The 22,786-nt window shown below is 35.1% G+C and overlaps 1 protein-coding gene across 8 annotated transcripts in view; it reads right to left on the reverse strand.

Moving 5' to 3' along the window:
- CLOCK (clock circadian regulator) overlaps nt 1–22,786 on the reverse strand; it is a 117,709-nt gene that overhangs the window by 53,853 nt on the left and 41,070 nt on the right. For 7 of the 8 annotated variants that reach the window (XM_081134535.1, XM_081134532.1, XM_081134534.1 and 4 more), the window contains 3 exons: nt 10,988–11,079; nt 6,049–6,138; nt 3,573–3,632 (listed from right to left, as the gene is read on the reverse strand). In XM_081134535.1, coding sequence (XP_080990661.1) covers nt 3,573–3,632; nt 6,049–6,095 — 107 coding nt within the window. In that variant the 5' untranslated portion in view covers nt 6,096–6,138; nt 10,988–11,079. Of the gene's footprint in view, nt 1–3,572; nt 3,633–6,048; nt 6,139–9,777; nt 9,867–10,987; nt 11,080–22,786 lie in introns of those variants that run through there. The other variant, XM_081134537.1, reaches the window with a different exon arrangement.

Genomic DNA, 22,786 nt, shown 5'->3' on the forward strand with positions numbered 1-22,786 from the left:
AAAACTGCATTCAAAACTCAGGTTTTATTTACTCTAATATTTACCAAGTATTTGTAGTTTCCTTATAAAGTTATTATGAATATTACCAAGATACATTTTGTGAAAGCATGTATAATATAGAAATACATACTAAAAATTATTTTTTAATTTATTAAATGTATTGGGGTGACACTGGTTAATAGGATCATACAGGTTTTAATATGATACAAGATCTGCATATTACACTGTGTGCCCACACCCAAAGTCAAACCATCTGTCTTATCCATCTCCTATAAGTTTTAAATTATAAACAAATCTAAAAGTGAAAATCTCCCTACCTCGAGGTTTAGCCACACATTCTTCCTCTTTATTCTATACCCCAGCCTCCAACACAGAGCTGTAATCATTTGTTTGCATATTTGTCTCTCCATTAGGCTGTGGGCTTCCTTGATAATAGAACCCACATTTTTTCATTTAAGCACTTAAGCATAAAATCTAACTAACAGAAAGTACACAGAATATATGTGCTAAATTAATGATTACTATTTATATGAAGCAGTAAACAAATACTTAATTGCACAGAGACCCCCAAGACAAGTAAATACAGTATAATTATTTATAGAGCAATTAACCATTCTATAATACCTCTAATTATCTGCTCTGTGAAGTCACATTTTAGAATTCAGTTTTGTTTAAGTATACTTCTTTCCCAAATGTCAAAGGATAATTTTATTTATTTTTTTGTTTTTCCATAAAGAACAAGCATTTATTCTGTATTAGAATTGTGGAAAAATACAATTGTTCAAATTTCTTATGAAACACAGTAGATATTAACTGACTTCCTCACCAAACACTGAATGCTTGTTATAATGGCAGGGGGCTAAGTATACAGGGGAAAGATATCCCTTCCAAGAAATTCACCTAATACCGTTAGAAACTATATGTTATAGAATTGTACACTTGAAACCTATGTAATTTTATTAACCAATGTCATCCCAATAAATTTAATAAAATTTTTAAAATTCACCTAATTCCTATGGAAACTCAGAGGAACCAGAGATTGGCATCCAACTATGCTGAATTGAGTCCTGAAGACTATGTGAGAAAGAGATGGTAGTGGGTATGTGCAGGGCATGCCAGGCATAGGAAACTGGTACAGAGATGAAAACCTATCATAAGTAGTTCAGCAGGGCTAATGTGGCTAGTGTATAGGCCCCAGTATGCTGGAATTGGGCGGGGGGGGAAAGTACTGAAAAAAAATGATGAAGCTTTATGCTAAATAAAAAGATTCGAGTTTGATCCTGAAAGTCATGGGAAGGCATTGAAAGATTTTAAGCAAAGAAATGCCATGAACAGAATTGCATGTTAATAAGACCACTCTGGCATCAGGCTGATGAAAGGATCAATGCTTGGTGAAACAAATTCACTTAGCAAATACTACTGAAAACTTACCATACACCAAACAAGACTGAAAGCCAGATTACCATTTAGGACGCAACTGCAATATCCTAACCTATGAACCATGGCAGGGGCACTGTCAACAGAGCAGTCCGGTTTTGAGGGTTATGAGGCAGAGGGTAAATCAGATTCGGTTTGGAGTGGAGAAACCAAAGGGGAAATCTAAGAGGATTCCCAACCTCCTGATAATACTGTTTATCAATGTGAAATACAACAAGTGATACTGGTTTTGGTGGACAGATGGTTTGGGGAGAATTTAGATATGGTGAAATGGCCTGTTTGACATTTTAAAAGGCATAGAAAAGAGGTAGTTAGATATATGGATCTAATTATAGTCCTCTAGAGGAGTAAATAAAAAAATAAGCATCTGATCATTAGTATATATTAAATATCTGAACATATGGGTGAGGGTAAAAATAGCCAGGTGCTAGTAAACATTTATGAAATCTCACTTAATTCCTATGAGGTAGACTTTATTATTTTCCATTTTACAGGTGTAAAGAAAAACATGCCCAGGATCATATACCTACCATGAAGTAATAATTCAAATCAGGCACTTGATTCCAGGGGAAGAAAATATATAGAAAGAAAATATCTTTGCGAACTCTACCACTGGATCACACCCATTAAAGCAAATTTTACTTCCATATTACATTCAGGTTGGAAATCATTAGTTCTTGAAATGACCTCACTGAAAATAGGTCACAGGTGTCCTGGTTGGAGGGTAAGCATAAACCTCCCTTTGTTCTGGGCTCAACACTTAAGGTCTTTAACTCATCATTGTTTTCAGACAGAGTTCAATGTGGTTCCACTTAATTCACTACAAGATTCCTTCTCTGTCTCCAAGGTTTCCCATAGCAACGGTATTTTTCTTATACAAAAAAACGATCCAACTTTGAGTCTTTGCAAATAGAATACCCTTAGCTCACCTTATCCATCTATAAACTTGGCCCTTAAGACTGTTGAGGTCAGTTCCTTAGAGTTCTCCCTCTTCATTCAGGCAAGACAGATTATCCCCATCTTAGAGATTTTATCTTTACCCTGATGATTTTTATAAGAACTTTTCTCCACCAGATTGACATTAAAGGGTGGGGTTGTCCTAGATCCTTTTAGCTTCAAATACAGGTCTTTGTATCTTCTTAGATATATTTTGATCATTCATTAAAGTATTTAGCAATTTATGTGGTTATTGTGAAAATTTTTCTCATCCCAGTACCTTTTATTTTGCTAAATAAAGACATTTAGGAACTACTATTACATGTTTATCTTTTTTATCTGTGTACACCACCACTACCCTTATCTACGCACCCATGTAGTTCAACGAGACTGGAAAAAAACAAAGTATTTACTGCTCAATCTCAATGACTACAAACTTGGCTGTACTGCTACCTTGACCTTCCCTCCTGACACTATAATTAACTGTCAAGATCCCTATTTAAGGTCAAAGGGCCAACTCTCACCACCATGGCTCTAGATCCCATTCCCTCCCCTATTGAAGATACTTCTCTAATAATTCTTCCCGCCCTTTTTCTATCATCTACTTTCCCTTCTACCGGAGATTGGAGGCATGTCCAAGGACACAGGAACCAACCTTGAAAGACCTCCCAATGGCAAAAGCTGGAATAATTTGAGCAACAAAATAAATAAAATAGCACTGAAGTAGAACCTAAAGTATAAAATAAATGAGTCCCATACAGATATAAATAAATAAGAAAGAAAAATTTTTACAGAAGAATTCCAAGTATGTGTAGAGGTAGAGCTTAATTCCCCCAACACCTACTCTGAAGGTGGACTACACTTAACTTGCTTCCAAGAATAGAGTAGGTTAAGAGGAAAATAATAACTACAATGGTGAATCCAGGCAAACCCTATTTTAGCCAAGTGATGAAGGTTAACCTCCCCAGTGATGATGCCGATATACTATAAACCCATAATATGATTTGATGAGAAGAGCACATTTACAGGATAATTTTATTTAACTTCAAAACTGGATTCTGATAGTCTAAGATCTTGCACCTAAATGAACACTAAGGTCTTAAGGCAGATAGGTTTTAAAAATCATTGATTTACTATTTTTACTATTACATTTACTTATTATTCACTTATTCACTATTTTACATCTTAAGTTGAACTACCTTTTTGCTTTGTCCTTGTCATCTTCTTCCACCAACCCATCAAAAATACTACCATCATCTCTAAAAGATAAAATTGGATTGAAAAAATAAGAGCACAGTCATTAAGCAACAACAACACTAAAATGAACGTGAGTCAAATCAGTTATATCCCAGAGTTCTGTCAAGTTAACGGACTACACAAATTCAGACCCTGTAACTACTAACCTGCTTTCTAATAAATATTAGAAAATTAAAGTACAGCCATTTTTATTACATTTTTAAAACTTAATTACAAATGTGAATTTTAGAACTACTTACTTAGCTGTACTACACACAACAAACTAACCAGAATTTAATGTAACCAGAAGTTAAATATCTTGTTTCAAACTTTCACTAACCAGTGAAAACCTACAGTCAGTATATTTGCCATTATATAAATGATTAACTTGAAACTATTTTTCATTATAATAGCATCGTTACAAAATCTATTTTCTGAAATATTCACTTTATAAAACCATAAATCACTCATAAACATCACAATATTTAGCAATGATGACCTAAACCACTGTTTTAAAATATCTAGCAAAATATCCAGCATAATAGCACAGTATATAGCATAATACATTTTCATTCACTACTGATTCATTTGACAAATATTTATTAGCACTCATAAGCCAGGCTCTGTTCTGGACATGGTTACAGAGCAGTTAACCAGACATATAAGTCACTGCTCTCCTACAGCATATTTTCTTAGCAGGAAGAAACAAATCAACACAATACTTTCAACCAAGATAGCTTTAAAAATAAATAAATAAATAATTTTTTAAAATGTATGATAATTTTTTTTAAAAAGGGTGATGTTTTAGTCACTGAATGGTTACTTTAGTCTGAGGGTTTAAGGAAGGACTTGTTGAGATGGGGAACATTTAAGCTGAGATCTAAGTAGCAAGAAAAAGGTGGTGCCTAACCCCTTAACCTAAGGAACAATATTAAATAGTCTCAGGTGATTTATGAGCTTTTACATCAATTCACTATTCACTCTTTTAACCACACCTTTCTGTGGCCTATAAAAGCCTGCAAAGTGTCTGTCAGACGCACTATTGAGATCACCTGCAAATTCTGCATCATAGAAGTCCATGTATGGACTTTTGGAGTTCCATGTATACACTGAAATTTATGAAAAATTCTATATGCATATGCATTTTATTGAGAAGAGAGTCTATAACTTTCATCATATTCAGAGAGATAATCAACTCATATTAAGAACCACTGCTTTAAGTCTGAACACGCAGATGTCATCCCTCCCTAAATGTGATATCGTCTAGAATGGGAATTGACAGTCAGAAGTATAATGCCCAAATCATATTTAATCTCTCAAGAGAGGTGAAGAAGCATCCCTTCTGAGGAGACTACACACAGATCCCACCTGAAAGTACGCATAGCCCAAATCTATGGCAGTGGTGTAAGCAGCCCTCTCTAAGGAAACTCCTTACCTCTTAGGTCTTAAGTTCTGGTAGAGTATATATCTTCAGTGTTTATCTCATAGAAAAGAAGGGAAGAAGGGTTGCCCCCAGATGTCAAAAGTCAGCTTATTATACAACTCTAGCTACAAAACTCTTCCCATATGAAAGAATCACACAGTACACTATAATAAAAGCACAGGAACTTCAGTGTCAGACCAACACAGGTCATAATTCCTGCTCATCACATACTATGTGGCCTTAAACACATTATCTAACCTCTAACCTACAGTCTCCTCACCTGTAAAATCTCATAAAATAATTGTGAGTTTAAATAAAATAACATATAAAAAGTATTCTGCACATAAGCTACCTGTCAAAAAGTAGTTGCATTAAAAATGTTACTGTATTTCATTGAATTTAAGCACCAATCACTATTTATCAGCATTTTATGTGCCACTAAGGAAGAAAAAAATGCTACCAATTAAACTATAAGCCAATTGTAAGATGAATACCAATATCAGAGAGGTTAAAATGTAAAAAAAAAGTATTAAAATCAAAGAAACAAGGAGATGTATCCTATTCTCAAGAGTAAGATATAATGATTATAATTTCAACTAATGAAATCCTAATTATAGTTACCTCTTATCAGTCACAAATGCTAAAATGCTTAATGGAATGGAGTTAGCACCAATAAATGAGGAAAAGAACAAGAGATAAGGGGATATATGATTCCAGAAGGTACCAAGGAAACATCTGCAATTGTCACAATTTCTTTCAGAGCAGCTCTGACCAAATACTCGAAAGTATAGCTCAAAGACCCATTTGGAACATAAGCCATACAAGGCTGACTTTGGTTCTAGACAACATTAACATACCTCACCATTGCACTGATTGGCTCAATACAGAAATTAAATGTAATAATAATTAAGTTTAAGCATAAAAATCCTTTTATCAGTTTGATATAGACCATTATTCTAATAGTAAACTTTAAAACAGCTTTATATAATTCAAAATAAAAGTGTCTAAAAACATACCTGTCAATAATCGAGCTCATTTTACTACAGCTTACGGTAAACAACATAACATATTACGTTTTCGTCTTGTGGTAGACATTTGTACTTCTCCTTGGGTAGAAAAAAAATAGTAAATGGTCATTAGTTTTCTAAAAATCTCATTCTACAAACATAGTAATCTTGAGAAACACTATAGGTTGTATAAGGACTTGAGAATATTTTTGTTTATACTAAAGGCTAGAACATTTTTAAGCAAGTAGCTTTAGCCAGGGCACATTTGAGGCTTTTCTCCTTCTAAACAAGGTCTACAGGGGAAAAAATTGAGGTTCGCAATTCATTTTCTATCTACTATAAAATAATCAAAATTTAAAAGCTACACATAGTACTCAGTATGTATATATTAGACTAGTAACTATAAATAGGCTGTAATAATGTCATCTAATCAGCAATAAACATTAGTTGCAGGCTAATTTTTTGTTACACAGTATGGTAAGCTTTGGGAATACAAGGATGAAAAACACAGTCCCAATAGGCAAAAATCTGGAATTAAATAGGAAAATATATACCTAAATAATTATAATAAAAGGAATAATGATGGTAGAGAAAGGAGTCAGAGGAAATACTCTTGATGACAATTAGTTTCCCAGATAAGTCTACAGTGCTCTTACTAAAAATATGGTCCAGAGACCATCAGCATCAGCAACATCTGTGAGCTTGTTGAAAGACAGAATCTTGGGTCCCACTCCAGTCCTTCTGAATCAGAATGGCATTTTAACAATGTCTCCATGAGATTTCTATCACCATTTAAGTTTGAGAAATAACAGGCAGTAAGAGGTAATAGTTGAAATGATTCTAAGCCAAAAGAATAGCAATGTGCAAAGGCACAGGCCTTTGTGAGATGAGGTAGCATCATGGGTTAGCATTTTCTTCAGAGAAAAATCTAGGCATGTCACAACCTAAAGTTTTAATCACTAGAGCATAAAGGAGAATAGGACTGGCAGTGGTGAGAACAAGTAGAGAAAAGCCTTATTATAAAGTCTTACACCCACATCGAAGAAATTAAAATTTACTGCTTTTTAAACAGAATTATAAGCCTAAAATTTGTCTAAATTTTATACAGTTTTTCTAAAGTGTAAGGAAGGCTTAAATCTATACAAGATATTTTGTCCTATAGTCATGAGTTAAATATTGAAAAACCACCTTAATTCTAATAAGTAGCCTAACAGTTTTGAGGCATAAAAATATTCTACTTTATATTTTTATTTAAAATTTAGAAACAGTGCAAATAATTATGTAACTCTAACTAAACTACGTAAGATCAAAGGTGTTCTAAGAACATGAGATTCTAAAATATTTTGTCATTTTCAAATGTACATTCATGAGAGAAGAGAGAATAACCCTTGGTAAATAGTGCTGCATTGCCTGTGTGGTTATGGCTGCAGAAGTGAGACTGTGAAGGGCTAAGACTTCTTTTTCTTTTTCTTTATTGTTGAAAGTATTACAGATGTCCCCTCTTCCCCTCCAGGTCTTCTCCACATTATTGTTTGTGTCCACAAGTCACGTATATACACATCTAAGTTCTTTGAAAAAAAGAGTGGTCCCCCAACGTAAAACTTAAAAGAGCTAGCACCAGAATAAAATGCTGATTTTAAATGTCTGGATTGACATCAGCAGATAAAATACAGGAATTACAGAATTTTGGAGTTAAAAGAGACTTTAAAGATCACCTAAGTACATCTCTCTGGTCCAAAAGACATACTTATTATCATGGTAATAACAAGAGTGGTTCTATCACTAGAACAAAAAGAATAGTACACAAAGGTCAGAGCCAATTTGGATGAATTAAAAAGAACAGTTTTAGTTTAAAGTTAAAAGGCCAGATCTACCGGGCAAGGCACAGCTCAGTGGTTGAGCATCAACCTAGGATCCAGGAGATTGCGGTTCAATTCCTGGTCAGGGTACATGCCCAGGTTGCCGGCTCAATCCCCAGTTGGGGGCATGCAGGAGGCAGGGGATCAATGACGACTCTCTCATCATTGATGTTTCTCTCTCTCTCCCTCCCCCTCCTTCCTCTCTCTGAATCAATAAAGATATATTTAAATTTTTTAAAAAGGCCAGATCTAAGCCTTATATGGCACCGAATATATGCTTGTTTAATTATCAAAAGGTAAAATAGGACAAACTAGAAAATGAAAAAAGGACTCCCAAGAATTAGGGCTTAGGTTAATTAGGAAGGGCCATGCTGACTGTAAGAACAATGAATAAAAATGGTTTAGAAGATACAGACCAATGCTGTATTAGGCTATTTTAATATTGTCGTTAACAATATTCTTCCAAACATTATGTGCTGTCCAGCTAACTGAACAACATAAGACTGTCTAACACTCTAGTCTAAGATCTTTTCCACCCAACTGACAGACATGCTATATTTAAGGGGAAAGTAAGGGGGAAAAATAAAATAGGCCTAAGACTGGAGCAATTGTTAGAAGATTCTTCTTGACTTCTTTAAAAGGTGTCAAACTACTTTAAGAAAACAAAGTAGTAATGGGGGAATAGTCAAACATCTTGTGTGAAGACTACCCTAGGACTCACACTTTCAGTACAAAAAGACTAGCCAGAGTCACACCTGCCCATGCTATGGATTTTGAGAATTCAGTTTTAGAAGACATGCAATGTCTCTACATACAGCAAGGAATTTCAAGTATATAGTCTAATATAGGTTAAGTTTTATTATTAAAAGTCTTTCTTCTTAAATATTAACATTAATAGGCCAGTATGATATGCAATAATATGTGTTTGAAAGGATCAGTTAATGTCACTAGAATCCAAAGTTCACAAATTAAACTATAAAAGATTACATTACAGCTAGGAATCAAAGGCTCCTTCATATAAGCAACTTGAGCTCCAAGTCATTCAGTGATATGACTTCCCAGCTGAGTAAGCACCACATTATTTACTATTTTATAACAACAAAACCCAAGGCCAATATGTCTTTTATAAACATTTTTAAAACAAGCTTTTAAAAAATATTTATCAAATAGGAAAATATTAATAATTAAGAAACTTTATAAACAATTCAAACTTCGCCAAATACAAAAGCATATATGTTTTTAATTCAGCATGGAACATTACACATAATTAACAGAAAATTTCAGTGCCTCACATTCTGTCTTTGGAAAACAACCCTTATATATAACCCACAACCTAGGTATGTGCCCTGAGTAGGAATCAAACCCGCAACCTTTCAGTGTACGGGATGATGCTCCAGCCAACTGAACCACCCAGCCAGGGCTGGAATATTTCTTTGGGGGAATTCTTAATATCAGTGTCCTCAGATCTTTTGTCTTAGGCTGCTTATAATTCCCAAAGAAGAATCTTCTAAACTACTGACTGAAAATTGTAAAAATCTGGTAGCCTAGGTTCTTAATTTCCTATTTTTAATATAGTACCCCATTCTCAACTATGTTTTATACCTCTCTATATTATTCTTGCTAGAGAATAAATTTCCAGTTTCTGCTGTGATAAGGAAGAGGCAGTTACCTGGGTTTCCAGTCAGGAAAAGGATCTATAGAGAATTACCTCTAAAACAGATTTGCAACAAATCATCCTGTTTTTACTCCCACCCTTACTCGTATTTGCAGAAGTAGAGTGCTTTCAACTCCTGAACACTTCAGAGGTTCTGTAGGACCATGTCTGTTCCTCAGCATTCCCACAGCTGGCTTGGGATTCTAGGTTCTACAAGACAGTTACCTCACATTCTTTTGCCTTTCAGGTTCTAAAATTGTGTTGCAATTGTTTCCTCTCCCATTCCCTTTGTTCTTGTGAAGTTATGTCTTCTGTAAAAAATCCTTTTACTTCAGCCTTAATGAATTTTGAGAGAAAATGGAATTTAACTGTATTGTTTACCATCTTTAACTGAAAGTTTCTTGTTCTTTCTTCATCAATTTTAATCGGGCTTTTATCCTCACACACTCTGAAATTGTTCACTCATGTAAGAGAAATCAGTGACATTCATGTTACCAAATCTAATGGCTGCTTTACTTTACCTTCTACTTGACATCTTAGTAGCATCGGATTCGGATGACCACTTCTGCAGTTATTTAAATACTTTTCTTGGCTTTTATGACAGAACACTTCCCTGCTTTTCCACCCATCCCCCTGGCTGCTCCTTCTCTGATTAACAATGGCACATCCCAGGGCTAGATCCTTCTCAGCCTATGTACACTTCCTAGATAATCTCATCCGGACATATGATTCTAAGTATTTTTCTATGCCAATAATTCCCAAATCCATACCCCTAGATCATATTCTCAACTTCAGTGTCGAATTTTCAACTACCTTTTTGATATTACAACAGATTTTATAGGTGTCTAAAATATACAGCAAAACAGAACACTTAACTTTCTTCTGCAAATCTGCCCCTCTCCCATTTTCTTCTCCAACCTGAACTCCATGTACTCTACTCTTTCCCCACTCGCTGTAATCCAGCCACACTTGCTCTTACTGTTCCTCAGGCATTCCACGGTCATTTCTGTTTCACTGCCTCCGCCTCCTCCTATAGCTGAGCCCAAGGAAGGGGACCTCTCACAGATCTTCACATGATCGGCATATTCTTGCCACTCACATCTCAACTGAAACATTTTTCTTCATTGAGGTCTTCTCTAACTACCTAATGAAAGCAGTCACCAGTCTCTACTATCCATTTTAGTTCTCGGCACAGAACTACGAATGTCTTCATTTGTTTACTATTTTGTCCCCTCTCCCTTTAGAATGCAGTCCTCCTGAGAGGAGGAATAGTATCTGAACAAAGCTGGAACAGGATAAATTAATACAACAGGAAAATTTTTAAATAAAACTTTCTTCAAACTATTGTGTCAAGATAGTTTATGGATTTTTAAAATATACTTTTCTGGAAAAATGCCATTCCAAAGTGCATTCCAAGACATGACCCTATCATTACCTTTTGTATTTTTTGGATCTTTTGAACTGATTCTTCAGAAAACTAGAGGTTCAATGTATTCTTCTATATGGCTGACCATCAGTTTCAAAATTCTGTTTAAACAAGAAAAAAAATTATTTGTTAGATTTATTCAACTTACAAGTTTATCATGAAAAGTTTAAAAACTTTGTATATTAGAATTTTGTCACAAAATGTATATAACAAATGCTAAACTCTACAAATTAGTTCTAAAAAGAAATAATTTAAAAATAAAAATAAACTAAAAATCACTTTTAATGTTAATACACAGGTCAAACGATAAAAGCATAAAAATAACTATAACTACAAAAACATGTTATGGATACACTATCATAAAAGATGTCATCTGTGACATTGATGATAATGTACGGGGGGGTGGAGAGAAGAAAAAGAGCAGAGTTATTGAAGCTCGGTTGTTATCAGCTTAAAAGAGATTGTTAAAACTATAAGACGTTTTATGTAAGACCCATGATAAGCACAAAGAAAACATCTATGGAGGATACTCAAAAGGAAATGAGGAAGAAATGAAAGCATGCCACCACAAAAAAAAAAAATCAATGAGACAAGAAGGGAGAGAGAGAAAATGACAAAAAGCTGTAAGACACAAAAAATAATGGAAAAAAGGGCAACAGTAAGTCCTTCCCTATCTGTAATTACTTTAAATGCAAAGGGATTGAAGTTACCAATCAAAAGACATGGAGCAGCTGCCCTGGCCAGTGTGGCTCAGTGGTTAGAGTGTCATCCCGAGCACCAAAGGGTCGAGAGTTCCATTTTCGGTCAGGGCACATACCCAGGTTGTAGGTTCAATCCCTGGTTGGGGGCCTGTGCATGAGGCAACCAATCGACGTCCTTCTTTCTCTCTTTCTCTCCCTCTCCCTCTCTCTCTAGAATCAATGGAAAGCATATTCTCAGATGAGGTGTAAAAAAAAGACATAGAACAGCTACATAGGTTAAAAAAACACAAAAAAAAACACAAGAGCCATCTCTATACTATCTACAAGAAACTCAACTTTAGATTTAACAACCCACAGAACCACAGAGGCTGAAAGTGAAAGACTGGAAAAAGACAGTCCAAGCAAATGGTAACTAAAAGAGAGGAGGAGTGACCATATTTACATAAGGCAAAACAGACTTTAAGTCAAAAACTGTCACAAGAAACACACACAAAAAGCATTATATAATAATAAAAGATCAATTCGATAGGAATATATAATTATAAATACATATACCCGATATCAGAGTGCCTAAAGATTTGATGCAAACATTGACAAACTGAATAAAGAAATAGACCGCAACACAATAACACATTTCAATACCAGTTTCAATAATGGAGAGAACATCCAGACAGATCAAGATGGAAACAGATGGCTTGAACACTGTAGATCACATGGACTTAACAGACATATACAGAATATTCCACCTATAGCAGAATACATTCTTCTCCAGTACACACAAAACATTCTCCAGGATAGATCACATATTAGGTCACAAAGCAAGTCATGACAAATTTAAGAAGAATGAAATCATATTGAATATCTTTTTCTAACCACAATAGAGTAAAACAACAGAAATCAGTAACACAAGGAAAACTGGAAAATTCACATATGTGTGGAAACTGAGCAACACTCTTTGAACCATCAATGAGTCAAAGAATAAATAGAAAGGGAAATTAGAAAATATCTTGAGACAAAAACATAATACATCAAAACTTATGGAATGAAGCAAAACCAGTACTAAGAAGGAAGTTTATAGCGGTAAATACATTATAAAAAAAAATCTCAAAGACCCTAACTTTACACCTCCAGAAATTAAAAGAAAACAAACTAAACCCAAAGTCAGCAAGAGAAAGGAAATAAAAAATATTAAAACAGAAACAAACAAAATAAAGACTGGAAAAACAACAGGAACAAAGAAACAAAGTTTTTAGAAAATAACAAAAAAGTAAACATTATAATTGATACCACAGAAATACAAAAATATCATGAGACAATTAGATGCCAACAAATTGAGTAACTCAAAAGAAATGGATAAATCCTAGAAACATACAAGCTACCAAACTGAATCATGAAGAAACAGAAAATTTCAACACACCTTTAACTAATAAGGATACTGAATCAGTAATAAAAACCTCCAACAAAGTAAAGCCCAGGATCAAAGTCACTGGTAAATTCTACCAAACATTTAAGAAAGAATTTAATTATCACTAATCCTTCTCAGACTCTTCCAAAAAATTGAGGAGGAGGGAACACATCCAAACTTATCTGATGAAGCCAACATTACATGATACCAAAGCTAGGCAGACTCCACAAGTGAAGAAAACTACAGGTCAGTATCTCCAATGAATACAGACACAAAAATCCTCAACAAAATATTAACAAACCAAATTCGACAACACATTAAAAGGATCATACACCATGATTAAGTGAGATTTATCACTGGCATGCAAGGACGGCTCAACGTACAAAAATTAATCAAGGTGATATTCCACATTGACAAAAAAAGGATAAAAATCACGATTATCTCAACACAGAAAAAGCATGTGAGAGAACTGAACACTCTTTCATGGTAAAAACAACTATAAAAACTAGGAATAGATAGAAATTTTCTCAAGATAATAAAGACCATACATGAAAAGCCACAGCTAAGATCATGAGGAACAAGGCAAGGGTGCCCACTCTCACCACTTCTATTCAACATAGTACTGAAAGTCCTAGCTAGAGCAATTGGGCCAAAAATAAAAGGCATCCAAATCAGAAAGTTTTAAATAAAATTATCTCAAATAGTCAAAATAGTCTTGAGAAAGAACAGAACTAGAGGTCTCATACTTCCTGACTTGAAAGTTACAAAGCTACAGTAATCAAAACAGGATGGTACTGGCATAAAGACAGACATATAAACCAATGGAACAGAATAGAGAGCCCAGAAATAAACCCATGCATATACAGTCAAATAATCTTCAACAAAGGTGCCTAAAGTACATAAGGGAAAAGATAGTCTCTTCAATAAGTGGTGTTGGGAAAACAGAATATTCATGCAAATAAAATTGGACCCTTATCTTACACACCAAAAAAAAGGAGGAAAAAAAGAAAATCAAATCAAAATGGATTAAAGACCTATATGTAAGAACTAAAGCTACAAAACTCTTAGAAAAAACAGGAGAAAAACACTGGATTTAGAAACAATTTCTTGAATATGACATAGAAAGCACAGGAAATAAAAGCAAAAATTGAAAAATGGGACTACAGCAAACTAAAAAACTTTTGCACAGCAAAGGAAATCAACAAAATGAGAAGGCAATTTAATGACTAGCGGAAAATATTTACAAAGCATTTATCTGATAAGGAGTTAATCTCCAAAATATATTAGGAACTCCTACAACTCAGCAGAAACATCAATTAACCCAATTTTTAAAATGGGCAAAGGACTTAAACAGACATTTCTCCTAAGAAGACATACAAATAGCCAACAGGTATGTGAAAAGATGCTCAACATCACTAATCATCAGAAAAATGTAAATCAGAACTACAATGCAATATCAACGCACATCTGTTAGGATTGCCATTATAAAATCAAAACAAAAAAATCCAAAATTAGCAGGTACTGGCAATGATATGTAGAAATTACAACCTTGTCCACTGTTGGTGGGACTGTAAAATGGTGCAGCCATTACAGAAAATAATATAGAGGTTTCTCAAAAAATTAAAAATAGAAATACCATATGATCCAGCAATCCCACTTCTGGTTATTTATTTAAAATAATTAAGAACAGGAACCTAAATAGATTGTTGTACTTCCATGTTCACTGTAGCATATTCACAATAGCCAAGAGGTGAAACAACTTAAAAGTCCATGAATGGTTAAAGAAAATGTGGTAGATTCATACAATGGAATATATGCAGCCTTAAAAAGAGAGATCCTGTCATATGTGACAGCATGGATGAACCTTGAGGACACTATGCTAAGTGAAATAAACCATTTACAGAAGAACAAATAATACATGATACCACTTACATGAGGTATCTAAAACAGTTGAATTCATAGAATCAGAAAGTAGAATGATATTTGCCAAGGCCTTGGGACAGACGAAGATAGGCCTTGGGAGAGGGGGAGTGGCTATTCAATAGATATAGAGCTTCCACCATAGATAAGGTTTATTTTTTTCCTCTGACTTCTTTCAGGATTTTTTTCTTTGATTTTCTCTGTTTTGAAAATGATAGGCCTAGGTGTCGTTTGGGGGGGGAGGACAGGGGCATTTATCTTGCTTGGTGAACTCTGAGCTTCCTGGATCCATGGTTTAGTGTCTGCATTAATGTGGAGAAAACCTCAATCATTACGGCTTCGAGTATTTCTTCTGCTCGTTCCTCTTACTTCTCCTTCTCATATTCCCATTACATGTATGTTACACCTTTCATAGCTGTCCCATTATCCTTGGATATTCTTTATTTTTCAGTCTTTTTTTCTCCTTGCTTTTCAGTTTTCGAGAATTCCACTGAGATATCCTCCAGCTCAGAGATTCTTTCATTAGCTGTGCCCACTCTACTAGTAAGCCCATCAAAGTCATCCTTCATTTGTTATAGCTTTTATCTCTAAAATTTCTTTTTGGTTCTTTCTTAGGATTTCCCTCTCTCTATTTACACTGCCCATCTGTTTTGCATGCTGTCTACTTTATCCATTGGAGCCCTTAGCACATTAATTATAGTGTTTTAAATTCCTGGTGTGATAATTCCAACAGCCTTGCGATGTCTGGTTCCGTTGCTTGCTCTCTCTCTCTTCAAATTGTGTTTTTGCCTTTTGGCATGACTCAGACATGATGTACTGGGTAAAAGGAACAGCTGTAAATAAGCCTTTAGTAATACAGTGGTGAGGTGTAGGGACAGGGGAAGTAGTGTATAGCCCTATCATTAGGTCCAGTCTTTTAGTGAGCGTGTGCCTCTGGGCTATGAACTTCACAAGTGCTTCTCAGTTTTTTTCTCCCTCCTTAGGTAGGATAGAATTGTGAGAGTGGGACAGAGTTGGGTATTTCCCTTTTCCCACATGAAGGCTAAAGGGGCTGGGTATTTCCATTCCTCTAGGTCATTTAGGCTCTGATAATACCCACAGAGTTTAGGTTCTGGTTAACTAGTTCCCTGAGTACAAGCCACGTTAAGAAGAATAGAGTCCTCTGGTCTATATCAAAAGTATCCCTTTTTTCCTCCCCTCCCCCTGCTGGAAGCAAGAGAAGATTTTTCTCTAATATTTACTGTGGGAATCTGGCCAAGTTCCAGGAAGTAAATCTTAGGACATTGTGCAGGCCCCTTTATGACCAGGTCCTCCTGGAGTTTTTAACTGTTAAAGTTGTCCACAATGAACTTCCAGCAATTTGTTAATTACAGTTCAGGCTTCCTACCCAGAACAGTTCCTGAGGAGGTTTCAGTCGGTCAGTCTGTTCTGAGAAGTCTTGACTCCTTATATTTGCCTGTCTGACTCTACCTCTTGGTGGCAGCGGTTTGCCCTGTGTCTTCACCTCTCTTATGGATTTAAGAAGAGTTGTTGATTTATAGGCATTAATAATTTGAAGAAATTAGTTAACAACAAAGAATTTCTTAGGCCCTTCCTATACAGAATGACATGATCCAAACATAACTGCACAGGGACTGCCACAGTATTTATTATTTATATTTTATAGGTTTCCTATGAATTAGTCCTTAACCATTTCAAACATACATTTCTTATAATGAAGAAAACACTCAGGAAGTCTAACATATAAAAATAAAACTTTAATCAAATGATGGCTTTAAGAATTCTAATAAATGTATGTGAATTACTTTCATTGAAGTCTGTTTCAGATAATACAGAAAAGGTCATGGCCCAAAAGAGACTGGTGACCCTATTTATATAATATTTATTAAGGAACTGACTATTCAGATTATGGCTACTTCACATTTTGTTTCTTCCCCACTTGTGTGTGTGCGTCTAGTTTTTATTTTCACCTTCAAGAAGGAAAATAAGGGTAAATTTTACAACATTAAAATTTTTAGTGCCAAAGAACTTTCAATTAGTGATGTTCTTCCACTGACGAAAGTTTGGTGAGATATGTCAAAATCTTGAAAATAGTTATGTCCTTTTACCCAGTAATTTCACTTTGAGAATTAAAATAATCAGAGATGAATCTACAGTTTTATAGTCACTGCACTCTTATTTAAAATAGTAAACCGAGAAAAAAATTTAAGCATCCAATAACAGTAACAGTAGTATCAAATATATCAAGTATAAATCCAAATATGCCAAAAGTATCAACTGTGGTTATTCCTGAGTAATCAGTTTATGGATTTTTAGAAAACTTTTCTTTATTACTTTTTAAAGTTACTTCCATAAACATGAACAGTTTTTATAATCAGAAAAACTTAAGTGCTGCCTTTTTGCTTCCTCTTTTTTTAATTGTTTAATAAAAGAGCCCTGGCTATATATAAGGAACATAAAATACATGCTTATCCATTCCAGAGGATAAAACATGGGTAACAAAGTAACATGTTACTGTTATAAAACATGAGTAGCAGAGATTTTTTTTCTTATGTAGTGTTCACATAACTTAAAGAACAAAACTTTAAATTTCACTTAATAATTTTTAAGTTATTATTAATATGGTTAACTCAGGAACCTGGGTTTTATAAAATGGAAACCACAGTTAATCTTTTTCTAACCTAATAACCTGTTGACCCACTGACCTACTTTCTAATTTAAGTTAAATCTGGTACCACAGATATTTCTGGGACTGATAGATCTATTAGCATTAATTAAAAGCAGTGATGAAATTTAATTGACTGGTATAATACAAAACCTAAGCAAAAATCCTTAACTACGTTTATCATCATTTATAAAAAAATTCTAATTTGCTTCCGCAGATTACTAAGTGTTTGTAGTATAGCTAAAAAGATAATTACTTCTGAGAACGATTTTAACTTGTGAAGACAAATCCTTTTAAAATTGTTCAATGTATGAGTAAAGATGAAATTAAACAGTAGTTATCAATTCAATACTGAAGGGGAACATTAGCCTACCTCTACAATGGATGTAAAATATTAGTAAGATGAAAATCATTCTTGACTCTATAGCAGTTTTTAAGAGCATTTTAAATTAAAAATTGACAACAAGAAACACACCCCATACCAACATCTCATGGAAGAGATCTCTTAGAACCAGAGAAGACTGGCTCAAGACAAACATCAAATGATACCAGAATTGTAGCCTGTCAAATGCCTAGACATGAGGTATTTTTGAAGCCTCAGTAAATAAAAACTGAAAACTTAATACAGCTCTCTTAGTGGCACATAAGAATATTACAATGACTCAACTAATGTACTTCTTCAATGTCTGAGCTCCCTGTTCATGTAATAGACTTGATCTGGTCCACCAAACACATGAGCACCTCATTTCATTTTCAGAGATGAGATTGAGGCCTGAGCCTGTCCCCAGCCTCAAATGAGCCCTATGGAAGATCTGAAGGTTCAGGGAGAGCCCAACCTTGAGACTCAGAGTGAACTTCACAATGAACCAGGTACCATGACCCTGAACCTACACCACCCCGAAACTACACCCTGAACCAGGCCTCTACACTAATATCAGCAGGAAGAAAGAAAGGAACGTGTGTTAGGCAGAATAATGGCCCCACTAAAAGGACCATGCCCTAATCCCTGAAGCCTGGGAATATGCTACCTTACATGGCAAAAAGGGAGTGTGATTAAGGTTAAAGATCTTCAGATGGAGAGATTATTCTGGATTGCCTGGGTGGGTCCAATGTAATCACGTGAGTCTTTAAAAGCAGAAGACCTTTCCTAGCTGTGGTCAGACAGAGATATGAGACAGAAGGAGGGTCAGAAAGATCCAATGTCTTGAAAGTGGAAGACGGTGGCCACAAGCCAATGAACATGGGCAGCCTCTCAAAGCTTGAAAACACAAGGAAACATTCTCCTCTGAAGCCTCCAATAAGTAATGCAGCCCTGTTGACACACTGATTTTAGCACAGTGAGACCCATGCAGAACTTGAGCTATAGGACTGTAAGATTATAAATTTGTACCTTTTTGAGCAATTAAGTTTGTGACAACTGGTATGGCAACAGAAATTTAATACAGGTCCAAAACCTCTGGCAACTCTTGATAAATCAGCCTTTCCCAAATCCCCTCTCTCTCAATATTTACAAATCTGCCTAGAAAACCATCAAGACTAATCCTATTATGCCCTACTTTCCTTTTATATCAGTTACCAGGAGGGGCCCAAGACACCCAGGTCATTCCCCATCACCTGGACTCTTGTCCCTACATATTCTGTATATCCCTACATTGACCCCTTTTTTCCCCTTCCTTTCAGGATTTCCAAAATCTTTTTAACTGTGCCCTCTGGAACTCACAGTATATTAGCAAAATATCCTAGTTATTCAATAGTATTGCTGCACTCTCTCTTCACCTTTCCTGTACAAATGGAAATCTCACTCTCCTCTAGTTCTGCTCTAGCTCCATCCTTCCAAACGATGGCTTTTTTCCCTCTCTGCTACATCCCATATGACTAGGCCCTGGTGGTGAGGTGGACTTCCTTGTTCCTCACTGTCATTTCTAAATTATTCTTTCTCCTCTCCCTAAAATCTCCAGCTCTGACTCTCACGCCTCCAGACTGTATCAGCTATCATCTTCTCCTTGTAATTATTCATAAACCCCCAGAACAAGCCCTCTCATTCCCCAAGGGCTGCTATTCTCTCCAACACCTCTTTTGTCATTGTTTTGGAATTTTAATATCTACATAAATGATCCTCCCAGTCAGTCCTTGGCCAGTCAGTTCCTTGACCACCTCTCCTCCAACAATCCCATGCTCCATCCTACTCCAATTCATTTCCCTGGAGTTACTCTAGAACTCCCCACTGTCAGTATCACACACCTCTCCATATTCTCAATTTCAAGCACCTTACCCCTCTGTACCTCACACAAGCTAATACAGCATATAATCAGCTTGATTCAAAACCACAAAAATAAAAACACATTTTTTTATAAACTGACAACATAGCTCTAATTTAGTTATTTATGTTTATGTCTTAAAAAAAACCTAAACCTGTCCTAGTCTCCTAATCTTTGCTGAGTCCTCAAAGTCCCTCATCCCATATAAGGCACAAAGGAGCAAGGCAAGTTGATCTGAAATGGTCAGGGAAAATCAGACAGTAACAGTCTGTTGGTCAGGTTGCCCTTCATACTTTATCAGAGATGCTTCTTTCTCATGTCTGCCTAAACACTATTCTTCCTTTTTGCCACTGAGTTCTTTGTATGTTTATAATATAGATAAGCCGTTCCATGGCAAAATGCAGTGGCTGCTTACAATTTTAATACAGCTGAAGTCATGCTCACATAAACTTCTCATAATTCCAACTATAGCATTTACTAATATAGACACAAATAATACAAATATTGAAGAACATGTGGAAGGGAAACTAAGGCTTCTGAAGATCATTTGTTTTGCCACATTATAAGGCACCAATTTTCCTTTCTGCCTTCATTCCATTTCTCCAGCTTCATCTCTCATTCGACTTTCACTGTACACATAACTTGTCTGCAGCCCCACTAAACTTGTCACCATTCCCATGAAGTAGAACATAAAGATCCCTGGGTAAACAAAGGTCTGCCATCAGTGCCCAATGTATTATCAACACAAATGACTTCTTAATAAACTAGAATTGATCTTCTCAGGGAATCACATTGCCATTCACATCAGGATTCAATTAATCAATATGTAAAATTCATATTGTTAATGGAATACTAAACAGAACTAATACTGTGTATTAGTTCACTATGGCTAAAATAACAACTTACTACCAACTTAATGGAATGAAACAACATAAATTTATTATTTCCCAGTTCCACAGGTCAGACAGAGTCCAACACCAGTCTCACTGGGCCAAACTTAAGGTGTCTGTAGAGCTGCATTCCTTTCTGGAATCTTTAGAAGAAAATGTTTCCTTGTCTTTTCAAGTTTCTAGAGGTGCCCCTCCTCAATCTTCAAAGCCAGCACCAGGCCATGTCCTTCTCAGGCTGCCATCTCTTCTGCCTCCCACTTCCCTTATAAAGACTCTTGTGATTACATTGGACCCAGCCAGATCCAGATAATCCAAAATAATCTTCCCATTTTAAGGTCAGCTGATTAGCAACCTGAATTCCTCTTTGCCATATAACAGAACATAGTTATAGGGTCTGGAAATTAGGACACAGGCATCTTTGAAAGGCCATTACCTGCCTACCACATACCATGACCCAAGGAATCTCCCTTTGATGAAGACAAAGTATCTTGTAGGGAAGATGAAACATCAAAGAATAATTTGATCTATCAATAGATAAAAGAATATACCACTATGCCATAAAGCTTGTAACTTCTGAATTATTTTTTCCTTTCATGTTTCTTCAAGGGAATTGAAAAATAATGTGGATGATAATTCTAGATATATGAATTAAACTGCAACTGAAGTCTAAACTTATTGCTATATGGCAGCAACAGGCTCTATGGGTATTTTATTGAATGGTAAAAGTTTGTTTAGTTCAGTATCCAAATGACTATAAGAGCATACTTCTCTTTTGGACAACTATGTAATGTGCTAGGGAATATTCAAAATTGGCGTAATTTATAAGTAACAAACAGATATCCAAGCAAGATTAATTAAGTCACAATCTTTGTGGAATAGTCTATTTTAAAAACACAAGAGTATGTAAATTTGTGAGATGAATCTCCAGAAAAAAAAGGGAGGTAGAATGAACATGAATTATATTAACCTAAAAGAAGTACAGAATTTCATTAGTACTATAAATCTCTAGGGACCTGTTAAGAAATTTGATAATTAAGTAGTATTATGAAAATACTAGGCTTAGAATAGCTCATAGATATCTAGAAATTTATAACTAATATGTATAAATATACTGACAATTTTTGACATATATTACTTCATCAATGAGGCAACCGGATCCATGTAAAATACCTCTAAAATATATCAATTTTTAAGGCCTCAAGTATTCCTCTAACTTTTTCAGTATAATCCCGTCATAAAATGGCAGCTGGTTTGACCTATTAAACTTGGGTAAACTGCCAGGTTGCTTTTGTGCAGCCAAATAGGCCAAACAAGTTCACAACCCACTGAAAACTAGTTCAATTAAGTTTAGATGCATCCTGAACCACAGATTATTCAGTAAATAACCATAGAGCATTTCCTCTTCACAAAAGTAACCATTTTATCTACGTTTATATTTAAGATAAAATTTACTTCAAGTTGTAAAATTTTGCAATATATGATATATATACATATATGTGTGTGTGAGCATATATCCATTTCTACTTATTGCTCCATTCCTATTTACTTTCAAAGCTTTCAAATAAATATTTGTTGGTATGTCTATCCTTTAACTATTATTTTTTAACCCACTGCCTTATCTGATCCTTACTTGAAATGACAAAGTAAAAAAATGGCAGACCAAGACCCTATTTTGATCTGTGGAGTATCAAGGAAGATGAGGCTCAGATGACACAGACACATCTTTGCAGCATGCAAGTATGCAGTAGGAATTATGGGTAAAAGAGGATGTGTAAATGGCACAAAAATTCACAGCCAGAAGGCCTATGGCTGGCTTTCACAGGGTACAATCTAGACTTAACAAGTATTATAGAACAGAGGTATATATATACCCTTGATACAGAAGACACAGGATTTAAGATTTCTACTGACTTATCTTCAAGTTTGCTACTGACCCCATGCAGTAAATTTGTATTTCATATACTGTTGT

Source organism: Miniopterus schreibersii (assembly GCF_964146895.1).
Source record: "Miniopterus schreibersii genome assembly, chromosome: 1".
NCBI lineage: Eukaryota > Metazoa > Chordata > Mammalia > Chiroptera > Miniopteridae > Miniopterus > Miniopterus schreibersii.